The following is a 21,856-nucleotide window of genomic DNA, read 5'->3' on the forward strand; positions in this document are numbered from 1 at the left end:
ATACTAATAAAGTATTCATTGAGACGAATCAAACAAGACCCTACCTGATTATATTTTTTCTTATATATTGAGAAAAATCTAAAAGATAAGATCTTGTAATCAGATCAGATCAGATCAGATCAGATAAGTTCAGATCAGAAAATTTCAGGTGAACTAAACATAGCCTTATATTTAAAAACTCATTATTACTATTAATACTATTATTTACTAGTACATTTTTTTTTTGGTAAATAAGTAAATTTTATTACCAAAGTAGAAAATACAAGGAAGAACCAAGCTTACAACCAACAAAACACACAAACATAAAACAAAACAAAGAGAAAACTAACATAATTTCTCTTGTTTCAAACACACCCAATACATAATCTTTCTAAGAAACTCCATCGGTTGTTGATGCTTGTTTTGAAATCCCCGAACATTACGTTCCTGCCACATCAAGTATACAGTAACAGAAAAACTCATTCTATAAGCCTTATGAAGAGTGGAGTTCCCATTAAATTGTCGGATACAAAGTGAAAGCTCCTCGCTCCAATTCTTGACATATCTATGAAAGCCCATCCATTTCAACATTGCACTCCAAATCTGCCTGGAGAAAGGACATATGAAGAACAAGTGCTCCAAAGTCTCGTCATCACCAGAACACAAAACACATCTCTGATCACAGTAAAAACCAATTTTTTGCAAGTAATCACAAGTCAACAACTTTTTATGAAGAGCAAGCCACATGATAAACACACATTTTGGAGGGGAAGGATTATTACAGATCATTTTCAAGGTACTCTATCATGTGTACCTCTTAACAGCGCATACATCTTCTTGATTGAGAAATTTGGTTGTTGAAGAAGCTCAACACCACCATGAACCTGAGAACAATGCTGAACAGCTCCAAAAATTTTCCTAACAGCCCATGATGCCTGGCTAGGAGCATCCATGGTTGTAAGATTTCGAGATTTGATATAATAACCATGTATCCAGAGGACCAAGCTCTATCTTTCTTATTTACTAGGACATTTGTTCTAAAAGAATTATTATTGTTGCTGTTGTACTTATTAAATATTAATATTGGTAATTATTGTTAATCTCGTTGTTATCATTATAAATGTCATTGTTATCATTATTTTAAGTTATTTTGTTGTTATTAAATAATAGAAAATTAAAAGCCACGTGTTAAGAACATAAGATTGACGCAAAAATAAGAAATATATAAAATATGATAGGTCAAATTCATGACAACGAAACTACTAAGTTCTGATTACATTTCAAAATAAGCTAAGTGCGAGATACAAATTATAAGTTTAGATCTGTTATACCTCTTCCTATCGAATTCTAAATCTCTCTAGGCTCTAGCTATTTGAAGTTGCACGCTATCCATTTCTTTCTTGCACAAGTCATAGTTGTTTGTATATCTTATGTTATTTTATATGGAAAAAAAAAGAGTTGAGTCTGCCGACTTCTCAAGTGTGAAACATTTTTTTTTAAGGGAAAGTGTGAAACATTTTATAAATGCTCTTATAAATTAATGAATTGGGTTATATAATTATTTTTAGTAATAATAATTATTATGATTATAATTACTGTTGTTGTTATTATAATAATGATAATAATAATTTCTATTATTAATAAAAGTTGTGTAAACGTTGTGATAGAAATAAAACGATAATAATAGTAATACTATAAATAAGATCTTATAATGTATTGCATAATAATGAATTACAAAGTAATAATATAATAGTAATAATATATCTCTATTATATAAGGGAAGGGGGGAGCAATGGTGTCCTCTTTTGAAATGCCTATTTTTCCCCCCTTTCCTTTCTAAATTACAAAAGGAATGTCAAAATCAAATCGGCACTAAAAGAAAACTATTGAAAATTAATTTACAACACTCACTCACAACTCACTTAAAAGAAGAAACTTTACAAATCACTCATACAATTGAGAAAATCACATTATAAAATCACGCAAATCGCTCAAATAATCAGGAAACTTTATTAAAACTAAAAATTAATATACAAACTAAAACTAATAACCTAGAACGTCAATACATACAAAAACATTTACAAAAATTTACTTACAAATCACTATTCTAGAACCATTCACAATTAATGGTGGGTCATGATAAAAATAGAGGTGTATTTGTAGTGAAATCAGAATTTAGAAGTTAGACAAGGAAAAAATATTTACTTTTTTTATAGTGTTTTATATATAATGAAACTTTTACATATATTTGGACCTATTTTTTTTCTATATATAATGCGATTAATTATCAAGGTAAAAAGGTTTATGTAAAATATCATTCAAGAATTAAAGTACACAATCATATCTCTATTATATAAGGGAAGGGGGCTATGTGTCCCCGAATGAAGAGACTATGTTACCCCTTCTCATTCTAAATTACAAATTACTAAATCAAAGGGGCTTCAAACAAAAATACAAAAATATAATTATAACAATCACTCACAAGTCAACTAAAATCATAAAATTGCATAATTTACGTTATGCAAATCACTAAAATGAGGAAACTTTACAAAAATATAAAAATTCACTTACAAACTACAACCTATGAAAAAATTGACTTGAAATCAAAGTGTCCACTTTCTTTACAATTTATGAAATACTGTACTTAATTCAAAAATCAACTAAAAATTAGAAATCATAAATAAATTCAATAAAATTTCTATTTTGTTAATAGAATTTAACTTTGAAAAGTTAAAAAAAAAACAAAAAGAATGATGAGGGACTTAAGTGACAGAAAGTAAACCAATCAAATTTTGTAACTAAAAACAATTATACTTCGTATGTCTAATGTTCAAATTTTGACTCTTATGCTAAAGAAAATCGAGTTTCTATTTCGAAAAAAATTCAAGCACGCATCGTGCACAAATTCTAGTTTTATAAAAGATAAGATCAGATCAGATGAACTTGACGGGATCATTATGTTGGATGGTGAAACAATATACTCATACTACATAAACCATCATAGTGGATTGTTGAAAGATCCTTGACACTAAGCCAATCAATTTAATAAGACGTGTTGTGTAGCGGCTAACCTAAATGTGTCGAGATTCTCAATACTACCCCAATTTTTGTATGTCAAGTTCGTGTCGTATTGTCGTGTTAGGCTACCTTTTTTTTTATCTATTTAAAACTAGTATCCTGTATTGAAATCTGGGTTCAACCGTTCAAGTATGTCATGTTCGTGTTATGAACCTTACCAAGAACTCAACCCATTAAGTAAAACGTGTAACAGTTCAAAAATCCTCAACACTGAGTCACTGACCCATTTTTTTTGTATTCATATCGTGCTATCGTGTCGTGTCAAATTTTGGCTCTATTTTTGAAAACTGTTTTCCTCTATTTTCAATTTTACATTATTTGGTATGCAAAGAAATGTAAAACCATTTTCCCTATGAGTAAAATTATTTTTCTAATGATAAAAAAATCATTTTTCCTATGAGTAAAATTATTCTTCTAATGATAAGAAAGCCAATTTTACTTCCTTTTCCTTATCTCTTTTGTACACTCCTCTCACTAACTTATTACTTTTCCTTTCATTTTCATTATTTTTATTACGTGAAATCAAACAACCGAATACTAATTTTGAAATTGTGTTTTCCATAAAAGTCATTTTACACTGAAAATGTTTTATATCCAACTAAATGGAACCTTTATCCTCTCACTTGGCAGACAATAATGTCCTGTTCTTTTGTATTGAAAGAAACCAGAGCTGTGATTAGCGCATACCTGGTATGGACACTGTTTGTCCATACCGTGACAAAGTTGTAACTAAATACAACTTTTTTTTTTTTGAGTTTTTACTTACATACATTCATGATATGATTTCTCTCCTTCATGATCAAAGTTGTCTAAATTGCCATTAAGTCAACTTTTTTTTATCTTCTGGCAAAATTATTAATATACCCCGGTATGGACACTGTTGACCCATATCGAATATGCGCCAATAGTTTCTCAAGAAATCAGACTGAATTGAGAGAAATTGAAATGCAAAGAGCAACTGAAATGTAAAAAAAAACAGGGCATAGCATAACTATAGTCTATACTCTATAATGAAGCTCAAGGAACGGAGGACGTACGAGACTACAATGGTTGGTGTCTCTCCAATTAGCTCTCCACACTCTCTCTCCTATTCTCTCTCTTCAAGCTACTCTCAAGAGCCATGTCTAAAAACACCCAACAACAATAAAACCCTTTAAAGAGCTCTCCATTCAACTTTCCATTTTTGTGGTCCCCATGTCAATAAATGAACCTCATTTCATATTATGATCAAAGTTATATAAATTAAGTTATTCATGTAAATTAAATATAATTACAAATTAATCTTTTTCATAATTTAAGCAAAGTAGAATTTTTAAAAAACAATATAATTATGAGTGCTAATATTTAATTTTCATAAATTTGGCATGGAATGAAGAATTAACCTACAACATGAAAAACTAATTTTTAAATATCCAATATTAGACTCATTTTATAGATAAAGGAAAATTATACTTGTTGGCATAATAATTATTACCATCTTTTTTTTAATTTTTATAGAAAAGATCATTAAATGGTTGCATGAAGAAAATAGAATTGAAGTAATTACAATAAAAAGTGGGTCCCACACATTGGAGAGCCATCTCTCCATCAACCCAAATGGTATCTCTCCCAAGAGCCCTTTTGCAAAGTGTCTCCATGGAGAGACACCCCAGACACATCCAAGAGCCCCATTGTTGGGTAAGAGGTGGCTCTCCATTTTCTCTCTTCTTGAAGAGCTAGTTGGAGAGCCCCATTATACATACTCTTAAGGAACGTTTAGAGTACCAAGTAGAAGCATTATGATAGGGGGATAATATGAAATGATGCGTTCCTCCTAATAAAACAGGCTAAGGCAAACAGCCAAAAACTCAAAAGGGCAAAAAACAGAGTACTCAAAAACTCTCTCTGCTTTTTGCACAGTGATAACTCTGAAGCAACGACTCATCATCCCCTCTAAAACCCACTCCCTTAAAACCCTCGTACAATTCATCTCCTACATCTTTAAAAAAAAAAACTTGCCTTCTTTTACTCATCTCTACTCTTCTCTTTCACATGACCTCAATTTTTTTGTCTTTTAATGGACCAAAAAAGTAAACTGCTTTTTCTTCTTTTATGATGATAAATTCATTCATATCATATCATAAAAAAGCAAAAAAAAATCCCATTCTGCCATGAACAGGACTTTGATCAGATACAGAAAATTAAAGAGAGAATCCAACTCTATTTTTTGATCATCATGGTGAAAATATAAAAGTGATAAAAATCCCAAATTTAAATAAAAAATTTAATAATTTTTTTTATGGGACCCTTAAAACCTGCAATAGAAATGAGTGGCACTGCACCAAGTAATGTTTTTCTTCTCTCTACATTTTCTCTCTCATCCTCTGATATTTCCCCTGTTTTTTGCTCTTGTGTTATGTGTGTGTGGTTCTTCTTCTTCTCTTTATCCTGATTAATGGGTCCATTCTCTGCATATTGAATGAAATCCCCTTTAAATTTTTCTTGGCTTTTTGAACATTATATGTATATTCCTTTCTTTTAATTGGTCTATCTAAAATGGGTAGCCTTTTTTTTGGACTTACACTTGTGTTTTTACTTTGAATAGTTATACTACAGTATTTTTTATTGTGATTTTCAAATATTTCCTCTAATGGCTTAACTTTCTACATTTTGGATTTTTGCTACTCATTTAGTTGGGTTGTTGGTTCTTGAAAGAGAAGGGGAAAAAAGAATCCCATTTTCCTGTTTCATTTTACTGTTTTTCTTTTTGTTTTGTGAAAATCAGTGGGTAATTAATACTCCTGTTTATTTGAATAATATTACCCGCCTACATATTTCTATTTCATTGGAGTATGGTTTTTGTGTAATTTTAGTAAGGTGGGGATTTGAAGTAACTAGGAGTACTTCTCTTCTCAAGTCTTTTTCTAAACCCTGGTTCCTTTGTTTCTGACTGAATCTTTTGGGTTAAAACTAGCCAAAACTTGAAACTTACTAGTCTCGTTTTAAGGCCCTTCAGTTTAGTTTCTCTAAGTCCAAAAGAACGAAGCTTGATTCGAGCCTGATCCACAGGTTTATATATACTCTCTTCATTAATATTGACCTGTTATATTTGTTATGAATGAACATCTCTTTTTACTTGGTACATTTTTTATTTGGTAACCATAAAGTCCATAACCCATTCAATATTTCACTTTATATTTGTCATTCCTACATATAATTGCCAAATATTTATTACTATCCTATAAAGATCACAACTTTTTATATTTAAGTCCATAACCCATTCAATATTTCACTTGTAGATTTGTCATTCCTATATATAACTGCCAAATATTTATTATTATCCTATAAAAACCACAACTTTTTACATTTTCTAAATACTTTTGCGCACAACAATGTAGCAAGTAAATGTAGACGATGAAATATATATACATGGTCTTTAATATATTTTTACCTTGGTGTCTTTAGATTATTGTCAAAGGAGAGGGAACTATTTCTGATTTGGCATTTTGTTTGGAGCTATAATTGTAACACTGTTGGAGGGAAAAGTGAAAACCAATGATTTCTTGTTTTGGGTTGTCCTGAGGAAACACATTTAGGAAGGGTAGTTCCCTATCACTATAAAAAGGAAAACTCAATTCAATCTAAATCCTCCCTTCAGTTCAAGTCTTATTTATACATTTCTGGGGTTTTTTTTTGATTTGCTATAAATCAGTCAAGTCTTTGGGTTGAATATTCTTGACCCTCTTCATTGTTTTGTTTACTTTTGGCAAGGTTTTTAGTGGAGAAAGTTGTTTTTGGAGTATCAAGGGATTTTTATAATGCTCAAAACAACAAACAAAGAAAGAAAGGTTAGTTCTTTCTTTTTCTTTTATCATCTCTTTTACTTTTTTGTTCATGATTTGATCCCACTTTCTTTTAAGTAAATACTTACCCATATATGATTATACTCCTAAGTGGCATTAAGCTCAAGTTTTCCTTCATTTTACTGCCTTAAACTGCAAGACTCTTTGTCATATTGTAGCTACACTTACTAATACATTTTCTTAAGATATATTTATTGAATTCACTAAATATTTTAGTAATTATGTTTGAAATGCTTAATAGATGTTTTATATATTATGCAATACTTGATAGTTGTTCATCAAATGTCTTAGTAAAATTAGTTAGGGTGGATATTGGTAATTAGATAATCCAATTATGTTGTGTTTTTATTCTTAGAGGTGTTTACTTGATTGTATATTGGTAGAGTTGAAATAGAAGATCAAGTGATCAACCCAAGGAATAAAGCAAAATTATGTCATAAATTTCTTATTGATTTTGGGGTCACAATGTCACATTATGGTTTTGCAATAAATTTTCAAAGATATACAGAAGTACATGTTAGAATAGTGAAATTGTTGTTGTTTATTTCAGCCCAAGTAAAGGAACACTATTTTCCATAAACTTGGAAAGATTGTTGTTGGGAGTTCCTTTTGACATGTGATGATCTTTCGAAGTTCTTCCAAAGATAGTTATGTGCCTATTTTTTGTCATTATTGAGGTGAATAGTGAACAATCTCTGCTCAAAGCTTGATTTTCCCAACTAGTTGTATTCTAGTGAAATCGCCTTAGAAATATGTCATTTGTGAAATCTAGTTAGTGTCTTGCTCTTGCAATATTAGGGCGAAGCAACTTTATAAGAATATCCTGAATTTGTCTGTCATTTGGCTCTATATTTCTGTGTTGATTATGACTTGTAATCTATTTTTGTTTCTTATAGTTTGCAAATGTGAGGGTGATCCCCCGTACCTATAGATAGATCTGTGTCTTTGAACCAAAACCTGTGAATTGGGTATGTGTGAGTGGTACACTTCTGGGCTAATTTTATAAAACTGGGTTGTGTATCACATTCTTTTATCTATTCTCGTATCTGTGGATTTGGTAACGATGGTTCCTCGTGAACCTTGATGTCGATTTATAGAATACAGACATAATTAACATACTTCTCCAGAAGAGACATTAATCTAATTAAACATAGACAAATCTTTGTAGAAAACAGTAAGCAGTAAACCTAAAGAGGCATTATAGTAACACTAAGCTCTAATAACTGCTATGCTGACAAATGTGTTTTTATGTAATAAAAGTGTGAAAACAGTCTAAAGTATGCATATGTTTCAGCTTCATAAATATCTTACATGGCAAATATATGCAGAGTTCAGTTGAATTCTGAATTATCACTCTTTTGAGGTGCGTGCCTATTGGTTCTGGAAGTCGAAGAATGTGAAAGCTTGCATGGTCCCCTGCAGTCAAGAATGGTCATCTGAATGCGCGTAATCTGATTGTGGCTTTCTCCTGAATGTTAAGATAGATACACTGCTGAAAGATCATGGAGAGCGAGCCACACATGCAATTAGATCATCCTAGCTGTATACCTACAGTCATTGACGGATTCCCTTCTCAAACATTGTCAGAATCACATCTTCGAACCACTTTTTTTCAACTAAACACCCAGAATGATGATAATAGTAGTATGCATGGATTTCCATTACTTCCATCATTTCAAGGGCAATCCTTCAGAGATATTCATGCTGATAAAACTGTCAGCTATGATGGATCGATCAATAGAGGTAACTCTAATCTTCAAGACCTTTGCTTGGGAGGTGCTAGTTTTGCTTCTGGTTCATTACCTACTATTCTAAACAGCAGAAATGGACTCAATAATGATGCAAATAATTCAGTCATCTCTCTTCAACAAGAGGTAGTTCCATCTGAATCTCTAAGAGCCATGTTCTCAGGCGGGTGCTCCTACGCCTCAAGTTCCTCCATCCCAATCACGCTGAACTGTGGTTATGATGGTTCATTTGGCTATGACAGATTTCTGATGCAACAAGAGATGAACTGGAGAGCATCAGCATCCGGGTTGGAACCTATACGGTTCAACGAGAGTCAAGATGCACATAATGGATGGGTTTTGCCAAGCTCAGAAAATGTTTGCACAAGTCATCCTTATGGAACTTCTACATCTCATAATGAGCTCTCTCTGAGTCTTGCTACTTGTAGGCCTTCTCTTCCTTCAGACTTGACCAAGTTAGGTTCAGATCACAGTTCTCACTGTAGCAAGGAGCTCTCTCTTGGTTGCACTTCGAATAGTAGGTCTGGCCAGTTTTCTCCAATAGTATCAGGTTCGAGATATCTTTCTGTGCTTCAGCAAATACTTTCAGAAGTCGCAAGTTATTCACTTGACAGTTTAGACAAGACCAGTAATTGCAGTGGCAATTTAGGGAACTCGAGTTTAAATCTTCCATTCACTTCAGATCATATCTGTGATCCTGGTTCTTCATCGAAGGATGCCAATGAGTTACATGATGATGGATCATTTGAAGTTCTAGCTGGAAGTTCAAAGAAGTCACAGATGTTAGCTTTGCTACAGATGGTATGTAGTGTACATTGCCTTTATGTTAATCATCTTAGTACTTGGACTTAATAATTTGGTGAAACTGTCAAGACCATTTAGGCCTCTTCAAGGGAAGTTAGGCTTTAAATATTTCCAATTTGAGATGATTCAGAAGTAAAGACAAAAACTAAATTATGGTATAAAGTTGTTTAAAAATTAAATCACCCTGAAGGATGAAAACTTGAAGATTGAGATAGTATTTGATTGGCGGAAATCATTCTCTAGGAAGAGTGGTTTTCCTTTGTTTGGTTTCTTAAGGGTGGAAAGTAGTCTTCCAAGGATGGAAAACACATTGTTTTCTGTCCAACCAATTAGATCCTGGACCTCTCTATACTTTCTTCAACATATGTCATTTTCATGCTTATACATTGCAGGTTGATGATCGCTATAACCGCTGCTTAGATGAGATACACATGGTAATCTCTGCATTCCATGCTGCAACTGAGCTTGACCCTCAACTGCATTCTTGTTTCGCTCTTCAAACAATCTCATTCTTCTACAAAAATCTGAGAGAAAGAATCAGCAATCAAATCCTAGCAATGGGAATGGATAATACAAGTGTGAGAGACAGTGTGGTATCAGTTGACAAATCCTTCATGTCAAAGCAGTGGACGCTCCAGCAGTTGAAGAGAAAAGATCAGCTATGGAGACCTCAGAGAGGCTTGCCAGAGAGATCTGTTTCTGTATTACGAGCATGGATGTTCGACAACTTCCTTCACCCGTGAGTTTTTTTTGTCTTTTGACAATCTTATACTGCTTCTTTTGTGAAGTAGTACAATCCTGAACTTTCCTAGAGTAGGAAAAAAAGGGTCTGATCTCTGATAATGTCCAGATATCCAAAAGATGCAGAGAAGCACTTGCTTGCCATTAAAAGTGGATTAACAAGGAGCCAGGTATTATAATCTTAAGTGCGTTTGTAATCATGCAGCTGAAACATATATTTTGCTAAGTTTTTGATGCATCTTGGTTTCCTCTTCATTTGTTAACTTAACAGTTTTCTGCTCAAAACTATATTCAGAAGATCCTACAATGTTTTCTGCCAATGTTACTTATGTAGTTGTTGTGTGAAACAACAGGTTTCAAATTGGTTTATCAATGCTCGTGTTCGTCTCTGGAAACCTTTAGTAGAAGAAATGTGCTCAGAGATAAACCGCAAAAAGGGGATCGTTCGCCAAAATGATGAAGGAACCAACAACACTAGTAATAGTAGAAGCCAGTTAAGAATCTATGACTTCGACCAAAGGTTCAGCAATTGAATTGAGCTCAAGCTAAACTTGAGAAAAGGGCAGGGCAGTTACTGGTAGACTCTAGTTACTTGGCAAGGTGAATATGAATATATGTTAGTAGTATGTTACATATGGCTATGTATAGTTATTAGCATTTGCCTAGAAAATTAATGCAATTGTACATAAAATTCTTATATGAAGACTCCAGTGGTTCCTGAGCTGCTACAATTTTACCGGCTTTCATAGGTATCTGGAAGTTTGCTGTAGCATTTGGGGGTAGGATCACATATTGGTAATTTTGTATGGGTTTTTTGATGAATTAAAAGTTGGCTAATTTTATGTGTTAGCTTGTTTAGAAAAACAATTGCTTTTATCTAGGGAAAATGGTCCTTGTTTAAACTTGATACCTCTCAATCACTACTAGTTTTCTGACACAAATTATCTATTTACTTTAATAGCATTGTTATCATTCATTATGTGGTACAATATGAATGTGAATTAGATATGACATGATATTCCTCAATAATAATATAAATATGCATAAAAAAGTAGAAGCTTTTTTACCGTTAGACGTGAATTTGGCGTCTAACACTAGTTTGGTATCAATTGCTTTTGGTACAAATAAGAAACTTTTTCTAATTATTTTCAATTGCTTTCCAGATCTTTTTCAAATGGTACTAAAAAAATGATACTATTATCATTTGGGTACCAAGTAAAATTTTTATTTATGTCACTTTTCATATACATTAAATGCATGACTAAGCGGTACCAAATTAGGGTATTATATGCTACATGGATTAAGGGTGCGTTCTGTTCAACTTAAAAAATTAAGTTTCAGGTCCAATAAGTTCAGATAAGTTCAGATAAGTTCAGATAAGTTCAGATAAGTTCAGATAAGTTGCAATAAGGTCTAATAAGTGCAATAAGTTCCAATAAGGTCTAATAAGGTCCAATAAGTTCCAATCAGGTGCAATGAGTTCCAATCAGGTGCAATAAGTTCCAATCAGGTCTAATAAGGTCCAATAAGTTCCAATCAGGTCTAATAAGGTCCAATAAGGTCCAAATAGTCAATGTTTAATAAACATTTGTATTATTGTCCACTATTTTGTTATTCATAATTTCATATCACTATTAGCGGATTATGTTGTTATTAGAATTTTAATTAAAGTACCACAATGATTATATAGTATTATACTTGTATTAGTGTCTATTATTTTATTATTTATTTGTATTATGTCTATTATTTATTATTCATATTACTATTAGCTGATTATGTTATTATTAGAATTTTTTATTAAAGTACCACAATGTATAGTATTATACTTGTATTATTGTCTATTATTTGATTATTCATATTGCTATTGAATAATATTATAATCATGGTCAAATAATTAAGGTTAACAATAATAATAATAATTACATATAATAATAATAATTACATAATAATAATTAAGGTTAACAATAATTATAATCATGGTCAAATAATTAAGGTTAATAATAATAATAATAATAATAATAATAATAATAATAATAATAATAATAATAATATTCATAATAATAATTAAGGTTAACAATAATAATAATGATTATTAATTTTTTGATTTTCTACTTGTGTTTTATAAAATTAAAACAACACTATTAGATATATTAGTGATGAAAGTTATGTATAGGCAAATATATAAATAGTAATTTTTTTGTTAAATTAATTATCATAAGAGATAATTAATAATCATTATTTTTTAAAGGACGAATTATAATAATTATTATTCATAAAAAATTTTGAGGGTAGTATTTACGTTAGTGGTAATATTTATGTTATTCATGGTCAATGTTTTTGTCTAATAAGGTCAAATAAGTTTCAATCAGGTTCAATAAGGTCTAATAAGTTTCAATCAGGTCCAATAAGGTCTAATAAGTTTCAATCAGGGTCAATAAGTTCCAATAAGGTCCAATAAGGTCAATCAGGTCCAATAAGTTCCAATCAGGTTCAATCAGGTCCAATAAGTTGAATCAGGTCCAATCAGGTCCAATCAGGTTTAATAAGTTCCAATAAGTTCAGTTCAGGTTCAATAAGTTCAGTTCAGATAAGTTCCAATAAGTTCAGGTCCAATAAGTTGAATAGAACGCACCCTAAAAGGTTAGAGGCACATCATTCCTCAATATGCATGCTATGCTAGACTGTTCCAACTTCCATGAATGCTAGACCTTGTGGTATTCGAGTTTGAACGAATCACTAATCACAAGCCTATAGAGTAGAGCATAACCACATAAGCAAATAAGCAATGGTGAGCTTGCCCATAAAATCTCCCTCTTGTCGTCATTACTCTACCCTACTTTTGTTTAGCTTCATTCTATACATCCAAAACATATTTTTTTTTTTAATGTTAGAGAGCGATTAAGGTTCTGTTCTCTTCGGCATAAAACAGCTGAACTGAACTGAACTTATTAGAGCTGAACTGAACTGAACTTATTGGAACTGAACTGAATTGAATTGAATTAAATTAAATTAAATTGAATTAAACTGAATGTAATAAATATATAAATAATATTTTAAATAATAATAATATGAATATTAAATAATAATTATAATGATAAGTAATAATAATGAATAATAATAGTATTTTGGATATTTTTAAATGATAGTTATAAATAAATAATATTAATAATCATAAATTAATAATAATAATAATAATTAGTGATAATAATGATAATTAATAATAATTATTTTATATTATTTGTATTAATATATTAATATTTGATGATGATATATAATAACAATAATATTTAAGAAGTAAATTAATATTACTATTTTAATAATTAGATTAATAATATAAAAATATTTAGTAATAAAAAAAATGATTGGGTTGGACCGCGAAAATTACATCATAAACCGTCTTGACGCGATTTGATTGATTTATGGGCTAAAAAAAGTGGGTTTATTTGTGCTTTGACCTAAACCATGTTCTTCCTAATAATAATAGTAATAATAATGAGTAAAGCTATAATAAACTAAATATTATATAGAAACAACAACAGTAATAATAATAATACTTAATAGTAATGATATATATTTAAATAATAATAATAATAATAATAATAGTAATAATAATAATAATAATAATAATAATAATAATAATAATAATAATAATAATAATAAAAGTAATTAGTAAAATAAATTATACCAACATAATAATAGTATTTAACAAAATGGTTATAAAAGAATAGAGCTGAACTGAACTGAACTAATTGGAGCTGAACTGAACTGAACTGAAAATAAACTGGGGAGAACAGACCCTAAGCGTAATGATATATATAAGATACATAAAGTTTTGATTACCACCTCTACAAGTTTTTACCATCATAGTTAGATGACATCCACTCTCAACTCATTTATTCATTCTCGCAACTCAAATCTCACCCAAAATTTGTATCTCTATTTTCTTTTTGTACTAAATAACTCTATATTTTTACTATCCCTATTTGACTATCCACATTTCATGCACCCCGGTCCCATCATATGATGGGTTACCTTACCTCCAAAGCTTCCACAGTGCACAGTAGTACATGGACATTTGAGATTCTGTCCCGGCCTATTCACCAAATATGAGAACAGATATCCAAAAAAGGAAGAAAATAATTCTCTTACTCGACCATATATATAACCATTTAAGGACTTTCCTATTCTTAAAACAGTACATATCTATAATTCTAAACTGGTAACAAATATACTAAAATCATTCAAATCCTTCAAAATTTTATGGAAATATTCTATATTCACATTTCTATAGCCAGAATATATTTTTGCATATATAAGGTTCCTCAAACATTGTCACAAACAAAATCGAGTTTATTAATGGAGATAGCTTTTTTTACAAGAATTAAGTTCATGGAGATAGCTCTGTTAATTTGGATGGTCTTGCTTCTACACATAAATTTGCTACATGGATTAAAAGCAACATTGTCACAAGATGAGAAAATCATGGTCAGGAGACGACTTGAACTCATAAACAAGCCAGCCATCAAGAGTTTTCTGGTATGTATATGGTGGTTGTGTAATATTTTTTTTGTTTTAAAGTAAATTTGGTGCAACCAAATTAACAAGAAAGTATTACAAAAGTTCGTAATACTCACACTTTTTTTTAGTGTGACCACAAGTTACAACTTTGTTCTTTACAATCAAGATGTTAGATTTGGAATTAAGCTTACAGGAACATTTGATAAATGGAGGCAAAGGAATTGTTTTTTGTTATATCTTTTTTTTTAGATCAATACAGTTGCAGAGAGATTTACGATCCGTATGGGTACGTGTTACTAAATTTTTTAAATCTTGCCGTTTTTGTCCCCGTACATATACCCGAATCTGTCTCTGTGCAACCTAGCTACCACTACTCCTTGCCCACGACCTCCTACATTTTTTTTTATCGCATCTTAGTATCTTAGTCCCTTTGTCTTTTCTTACCTGTTACATTTCTTTATTTGCTAATCATACCCCACCAAAAAGTATCAATATTACCCATATTTTTGTCATCTTTAAACATATAACTCCCGAACATCCGTTATTTTTCTATAAAGTTTTGGTACCCACCATACCCTTTTCTCCTTTTCTAGCTAAATACATGTGTATACAACAATGTAAGAAGTAATTAAAGACAAGAACGTACATTTTAATCTTCATTAGACTTTATTAGTCCTAGTAATTAATCCTTATTGAGTTGGAGCATTTGAGAGCTAGTACATGATATACCTTGTATTTTACACAATAGACACTTCTCAGAAATTAGCAATAATAATAGTGAGTTACTTCACGATTTTACTTGACGGAATTCTTTGATCGTTAAACAGACTAGGTATGGTGACATATTGGATTGCGTGGAGATCAATAAGCAACTAGCATTTGACCATCCATCACTAAGGAATCACTCTATACAGGTTATTTGTTAATTTTGTTTCAACGTATGATTTTGAATGACATTAATTGTATTAAGATAACTAAATTTTGCAACTTATATGCAGATGAAGGGTAACTTGAAGATACCCAAGCAAACAAATTCAATTGATCGTTCTTTGAAAATATTGAAGCCTTCACATATTGTACCTAAAAGCATGAGATGTCCAAGAGGGACCGTTCCTATCAAAAGGATCCAAGAAGAAGATTTAGCAATGGAGAAATTTTCATCAAAAATATCGACTAGCATCTCTTCCAAGTCAATCAAAACTCAAGATGATCTACCTCCTGGACACCAAGTAAGTATATAATTTGGGAAACATTATTATCACCGAGAGCCCTACCTATAACCCAAGTCAATTCGCAAGGTTCTTTAAATCCACCGGTAAAATACACATGAAATACATGCAGTGTTATCATTAGAACCATCATACTTGCTGACCATCGGTTAACTAAATGTGTCAACCAACTGAAGTTAACTTCAATTGTTATATATTGAACAGAAGCAAAAGCCTTGGATTCGGTTGGACGATATATAATAAAATGTCATAGCAAACCCTGTACTAAAGGACAAGTAATATAATTCCTCCTAGACAATAAAATATGTTGACACGAGGAGGAATATATTTACTAGTTATATCATTTGCAATCGCCAGAATCTCTTGGATCAAATACTTTTCATACATAGCATACTAGTTGATTGCCTTGAATTAGAAGTTAGAACAACCTTGTGAATTTCATTGTGCCATTCCTTTCACCGTCAAAAATTTAAGGTTATATAAGTTCATATCAATTTAAATAAGTATGATTAAATGATAAGATAAGCTTTACTATGTTCTAATAAGCTACGAAGTTCAATTTAGGTTAGTTCAACTCAAATAAATTCAAAAAAATTTAAATAAAGAGGTTACATGATATCCTCCTTCAATGAAAATGTTAGATTGTATAGCTCCTTAACTTTACCTCCATTTTAAATTACTTTCAATGTTTTGACTTTTGCATCTTTATTTAAATTAATTTTTATTTTTTTACTTCTTAAATAAATTTTAATAGATTGTTGGAGTGATCCAGAAGTACAACTTCTATGTATCAATTTTTTTAACATAATTTTTCCAAATAGAAAATCGGAAGTAGCAATGTAAAAATTACGATTTGATAAACATCCTAAATGAAATGTCTTAATCGCAAGGTGAATTTGAATATAAATACTCACCAATTTATAAGGATAAAACATATCAATGCGTGAACTTATTACATCCGGTACAATTTGTATGTTTAAAATGTCGAATCTTTGAATTTTTTACAACTACGTAAGTAAAGATATTAATAGTTAATATTAACGATGGAACCATGAAGAAGCAACCAACAAATTAGAAAGAAACAAAGGAAATAATAGAATATGATCAATTTTTTTTCAAGGCAAGGGAGAAGACGCTTTAACGAACCGAAACCTCGTACAGGTCAATCCGGTCTGGGTTTGCAGGCAAGGCTCCTTGGGAGTAGGGGGAATGGTAAAGGGAAATCCCCACCCCTAAAGTGCCTTTAATGGAGTTTGATCCCACTTGGTATAAAATATGATCAAATTGATATACAACATATGTCAAGGAAATATTATAGTACATTATAAGATTTGTATGGTATATATTTCATTGCAGATTGCAACTCTTGTAGCATTTGCCAACAACGTAGGAGCATCTGGCCTAATAAATGTTTGGAGCCCAGAGGTTACAAATGAACAACTTTCAGATACTTCTGTTTTTGTTGCAAGTGATGATGGTTTTGTCAGTAACGCTATATCAGCTGGTTGGGCGGTAAATTTTCGCCAACTCATTGTTATTATTTTTTTGGAAAAATCTTAGAAAGATAAATTTTATAGAATTGAATTAGTTTGTCAAATTCTTAATCCATAATTCACTTTGCAGAATTATTTTTCCTTTGTTTTCTCTAACCATTTTGTCTACAATAAAACATTTCAGGTAAACCCATATTTATACCAGAACTTGACTCGGTTATTCGGCTATTGGACTGTTAGTATATTTATACTATCTCTTTTTTAATTTTCTCTAATACATTAGAAAGTGCATACTATATATATATACTTCCTCCATTTTTTTTAATTATTATATTTTTCTTAAATGATTGTTTATTTTTTATTGCTACATTTTCCTTTTTTGAGATACTTGGCCCATCATAAAGTAATATTGTTATACTTCTATTCCTTTTCTCTTTTCCACCCAAATTAAAAGTACTACTTTTTCACTTTTTTTCATTATTTTACATTAAAAAGGTCAAAAAATATCATCCAAAAAGCTTGAAAATAAAGTTGACTAAATTATTGAGCATAAATAATATAGCGATAAAAAAACAAAAAAAAAACGGAGGGAGTACTCTCTATTTTTTAAATTACGACATTCGACTTTCAACACTCACTAGTGGAAAAATGAAGAAGGGCTGCGCTAAAAAAGGCATGTAGGGCTGCGCTTTTTGACAGCAGCCCTTTCAGTAGCAGCCCTTCACTTTTTAAGTAGGGCTGCGCTAGAAAAGCGCAGCCCTTAAGCTAGAAGGGCTGCGCTAGTTAGGAAAAAGCGCAGCCCTTCTAGCCCAGAAGGGCTGCGCTAGTTAAGAAAAAGCGCAGCCCTTCTGGGCTAAAGGGCTGCGCTTTTTCCTAACTAGCGCAGCCCTTCCTACCAAAAAAAAAAAAAAAAAAAAATTTTTTTTGTCATTTTTTTACTCATAATCTCACATTTTCTGAAACGAAAATACTAAACCCAAAACAATAAAAAGAATGAAACGAAAATGAAAAAAAGGAACAAAAACTAATATACAAAGAGAAGTATACAATAAGTATACAAGAACATTAATCAAAACAAAGATGAAAATACAAGAAATTATATAGAAAGAGAAGTATACAAGAACATTAATCAAAATAAACAAAGAGAAGCATACAAGAATAACATTAATCAAAATAAACAAAGAGAAGTATACAAGAACATTAATCAAAACAAAGAGAAGTATACAAGAACATTAATCAAAACATATAAACAAAGAGAAGTATACAAGAACATTATAGATCTGAAAATACAAGAACTACAACCTAATAATGTTTAAATACATAAAACAAAACCCAAATACATAATTTAAGGAAAAAAAAATTTCGGAAAAACTTAAAATGGCTATTTGGAGGCTTAAACGAACTCGGATGGCTTAAAAAGCCTAAACATCACACCGTAGCGGTGAGTTTGACTCGTTGGCTCGTTCCGCTTCCGAAAAGGTATCACAATAGGCAATCGGACTCCGTCGCCATGTTTAGTGCAAATCATTTCAAGGTTTTTGTCGCAAATGTTTATGGGAGATTTTGAGAGAGAAGAGAGGATGAGAGAGAAGAGAGGATGAGAGAGAAGGAGGAAAGGAATAATGAGGGACGTGAGAGAGGAGAGAGAATGAGAGATAATATATTTGACGAATCCCCGCTCAATATTTCAAAGCCCGCGATTCCGAAATTTCAAAATTTTTCAAGAAGGGCTGCGCTTTTTTAAAAAAGCGCAGCCCTACTAAGCAGAAGGGCTGCGCTTTTTAAAAAAGTGCAGCCCTTCACTTAGTAGGGCTGCGCTTTTTTAAAAGCGCAGCCCTTCTTACCTACAGAAGGGCTGCGCTTATTTAAAAAAGCGCAGCCCTACTAGTGAAGGGCTGCGCTTTTTTAAATAAGCGCAGCCCTTCTGCTTAGTAGGGCTGCGCTTTTTTAAATAAGCGCAACCCTTCACTAGTAGGGCTGCGCTTTTACGAAAAGCGCAGCCCTTCCTGCGCAGCCCTTTATGTTTTTTCCCCTAGTGACTAATTATATTTCATATATTAATCCTATATGTTTTCTTTTTACTCGTTCTTCATTTTATTTTTTTAATATGTAAGGTTCTTGGACTTGTATCCATTTTTTAAATTGTCAACATTTTATATTACTCATGGTTAGTTAAAGATATTATTGGATTAAAAATGTATGGTGACCAAAGCACAAGTCAAATGGAACTAAAACAAAAAGAGTGTATATATTGCACCTTAATAATCCCCAAATCACTACATCTGTTCGCAAACACTGCAGAGAGACAGTGGGAAGAGCACAGGCTGTTTCAATACAATATGTCCTGGATTTGTACAAGTTAGTCAAAAAATTGCTCTTGGCGCAACTATACAACCCATATCTACCTATTGGGGCGCTCAATATTTTATATCAATTACCATTCAACAGGTACTTAGATTCTAACTATATACTTTGTCTATTTTTTAATAATTACAACATTTTTTATTTAGCAAGTTTTTTATTTGTAACTTTGACATTTTAGCAATATATTATCAATTTCTCTATTCTAGCACATGAGGAACCTTTTTTTTTTTTACTCATCTCATTGATCGTTATACACATTTTAACATTGCGAATATTAGAAATACTGGATGAAGTATTTTACTTGCATGTACTACCTCCGTTTTCTAAAAATCTCCCTTGTTACTGTTCTTACAGATACCAAGGAGAATCCATTTGTATGGGGTGTGGGGTGGGTAAAGTAGGATAGAGAAAGGGGTTAAGATAAATAAACAAATAAAAAGGAGTTAAAGTAGGAGAGATAAATGGAGTAAACTTGAATTAATAACATAATGGTGGACCATATGATAGGGACATTAGAGGGTAAAAAAGGGGAAAAAATTCTAAATAAAGAATAAAGTAAAAGAGAGAAGATCTTTTGAAAACGCACTTAAACAGAAAGAGGGAAGATCTTTTAGAAAACGGAAGAAATACTTCGGAATCCCTCATAAATTAATTCCTTGCATAATGTTACTAGCAGTCTAGCACCCTCCTTTGCATACACCTGCAGGCTTCAGCACAAACCAATACACCATGCTTGAGGATTTTGGGGTCATGTTGCGTGCCTGTGTAGGCGTGTTGGATAAAATTTTAAATATAAAATTTCCAAATTAGCATTTTGGTTGCTCTTAATTCATTTTTTTAGAGGGCCATTAGAGCAAATAATGAGCAATGGCTCAACGCATTACTTATTCATTTTCTAGTTGCAACATCTTTCTATTGTAAATTTTTTTCACATATATTTTTAAGAATTAATGCTAGTATGTAGGAGGTTGTTGGATCTTTCTTGATATATGAAGTGCATACTTTTGGAATATATAAAGACTTTTTATAATTTTTTACAAATAGATAATTGAACATATTAATGTGAAAAACTCTATTCTCCCTTAATGTTGTAATATTATTGATATTTGATACAGGACCAAAATACAAAGAATTGGTGGCTTTTGTATGGAAACGAGCAAGTAGGATATTGGCCAAAGGAGTTGTTTGGTACCTTATCCAACGGTGCCACAAGAGCTGGTTGGGGAGGAGAAATTTCGAGCCCATCAACGGAGGCGACTCCAGGGATGGGAAGTAGTCACTTCCCAGAAGAAGGATATTCGAAAGCTTGCATTATATGTAAACTAAAATTGGTAGGTCAAGAAAATTTTCCTAATGGAACAGACCTCAAATTGGCTCAAAGCAAACCTGATTGTTACAAAGCTATGTATGGTGGCGATGTTGGAGGTGACTTTGGACATCATATGTTTGTTGGTGGACCCCCAAATTGTAAGTTTTGAGTTGAAAGTTTGAATTTTGAAACTTTGTCTTTTTTCAACGGTCCAAACCATGAGGGTGTAGTCTTTGTCATACAATAACTATCCATTTCTTCTTTGAGAAGATGAAGAGAGCAAATTTATGGTTTTTGTTCAGAAAAGTTCATGCAAATTAGACCAAAATCAGAAGTTAACCAAAAACAACTATCCCACTATCCCTCTATTATTATTAAATTACAACTAGGCCCTATGGCAATTGGATTCGTAAAATATTCCTGATATCTAGTTGCACGAAGTGAAAGTGAAACAGATATGATGTCCACTCCATCTGATGTAGCTGTGTCAAATGCTGCTAAGGTATCGGCAAAGTTACAACTATTGGACCAACATGACTTATACACAGCGATCCTAGACGATGGTGCACAACAAGAATGTTAGGGTTTAACGTCCGACAAAATCGGACGGTAAAAATGCGGAGTCGGACGCTAAACAAATTAGCGTCCGATAACGGACGCTAAACAGCTGATGCAAAACACCTGGTCGCTAATGGCTAGCTTAGCGTCCGATAAACGGACGCTAAAATATAGCGACCGCTTTTCGACATTT

The 21,856-nt window shown here is 31.8% G+C and overlaps 2 protein-coding genes across 5 annotated transcripts; both read left to right on the forward strand.

Annotated features, from left to right (window-relative positions):
* Positions 1-4,941: 4,941 nt before the first annotated feature.
* On the forward strand, positions 4,942-11,041 carry LOC104884218 (homeobox protein ATH1). Of its 4 annotated transcripts, none has more exons than XM_048639138.2 (6): positions 4,942-6,105; positions 6,808-6,884; positions 8,384-9,448; positions 9,844-10,190; positions 10,302-10,362; positions 10,546-11,041. In XM_048639138.2, the coding sequence occupies exons 3-6, from the start codon at positions 8,402-8,404 to the stop codon at positions 10,723-10,725; spliced, it is 1,635 nt and encodes a 544-aa protein (XP_048495095.1). In that variant the 5' UTR covers positions 4,942-6,105; positions 6,808-6,884; positions 8,384-8,401; the 3' UTR covers positions 10,726-11,041. The 4 variants fall into 4 exon arrangements, with proteins under 4 accessions (XP_048495095.1, XP_010667131.1, XP_048495093.1 ...); XM_010668829.4 differs by having other exon boundaries at positions 4,944-6,105; positions 8,228-9,448; XM_048639136.2 differs by having other exon boundaries at positions 4,944-6,105; positions 8,235-9,448.
* A 3,540-nt stretch (positions 11,042-14,581) lies between these two features.
* On the forward strand, positions 14,582-21,321 carry LOC104884230 (uncharacterized). The gene is made up of 7 exons (XM_019247545.3): positions 14,582-14,728; positions 15,538-15,624; positions 15,709-15,939; positions 17,296-17,451; positions 17,617-17,667; positions 19,734-19,880; positions 20,912-21,321. The coding sequence occupies exons 1-7, from the start codon at positions 14,582-14,584 to the stop codon at positions 21,272-21,274; spliced, it is 1,182 nt and encodes a 393-aa protein (XP_019103090.3). The 3' UTR covers positions 21,275-21,321.
* Positions 21,322-21,856: the final 535 nt, after the last annotated feature.

This window comes from Beta vulgaris, chromosome 2, assembly GCF_026745355.1.
Source record: "Beta vulgaris subsp. vulgaris cultivar EL10 chromosome 2, EL10.2, whole genome shotgun sequence".
NCBI classification, from domain to species: Eukaryota; Viridiplantae; Streptophyta; class Magnoliopsida; order Caryophyllales; family Amaranthaceae; genus Beta; species Beta vulgaris.

Coding starts and splice junctions, on each gene's coding strand:
- LOC104884230 (XM_019247545.3), top strand. CDS start 14,582: ATGGAGATAGCTCTGTTAATTTGGATGGTCTTGCTTCTACACATAAAT. Junction 17,452..17,616: donor CTATATCAGCTGGTTGGGCG/GTAAATTTTCGC, acceptor AAAACATTTCAG/GTAAACCCATATTTATACCA. Junction 17,668..19,733: donor GGTTATTCGGCTATTGGACT/GTTAGTATATTT, acceptor CAAACACTGCAG/AGAGACAGTGGGAAGAGCAC.
- LOC104884218 (XM_048639138.2), top strand. CDS start 8,402: ATGGAGAGCGAGCCACACATGCAATTAGATCATCCTAGCTGTATACCT. Junction 10,191..10,301: donor TTCGACAACTTCCTTCACCC/GTGAGTTTTTTT, acceptor GATAATGTCCAG/ATATCCAAAAGATGCAGAGA. Junction 10,363..10,545: donor GTGGATTAACAAGGAGCCAG/GTATTATAATCT, acceptor GTGAAACAACAG/GTTTCAAATTGGTTTATCAA.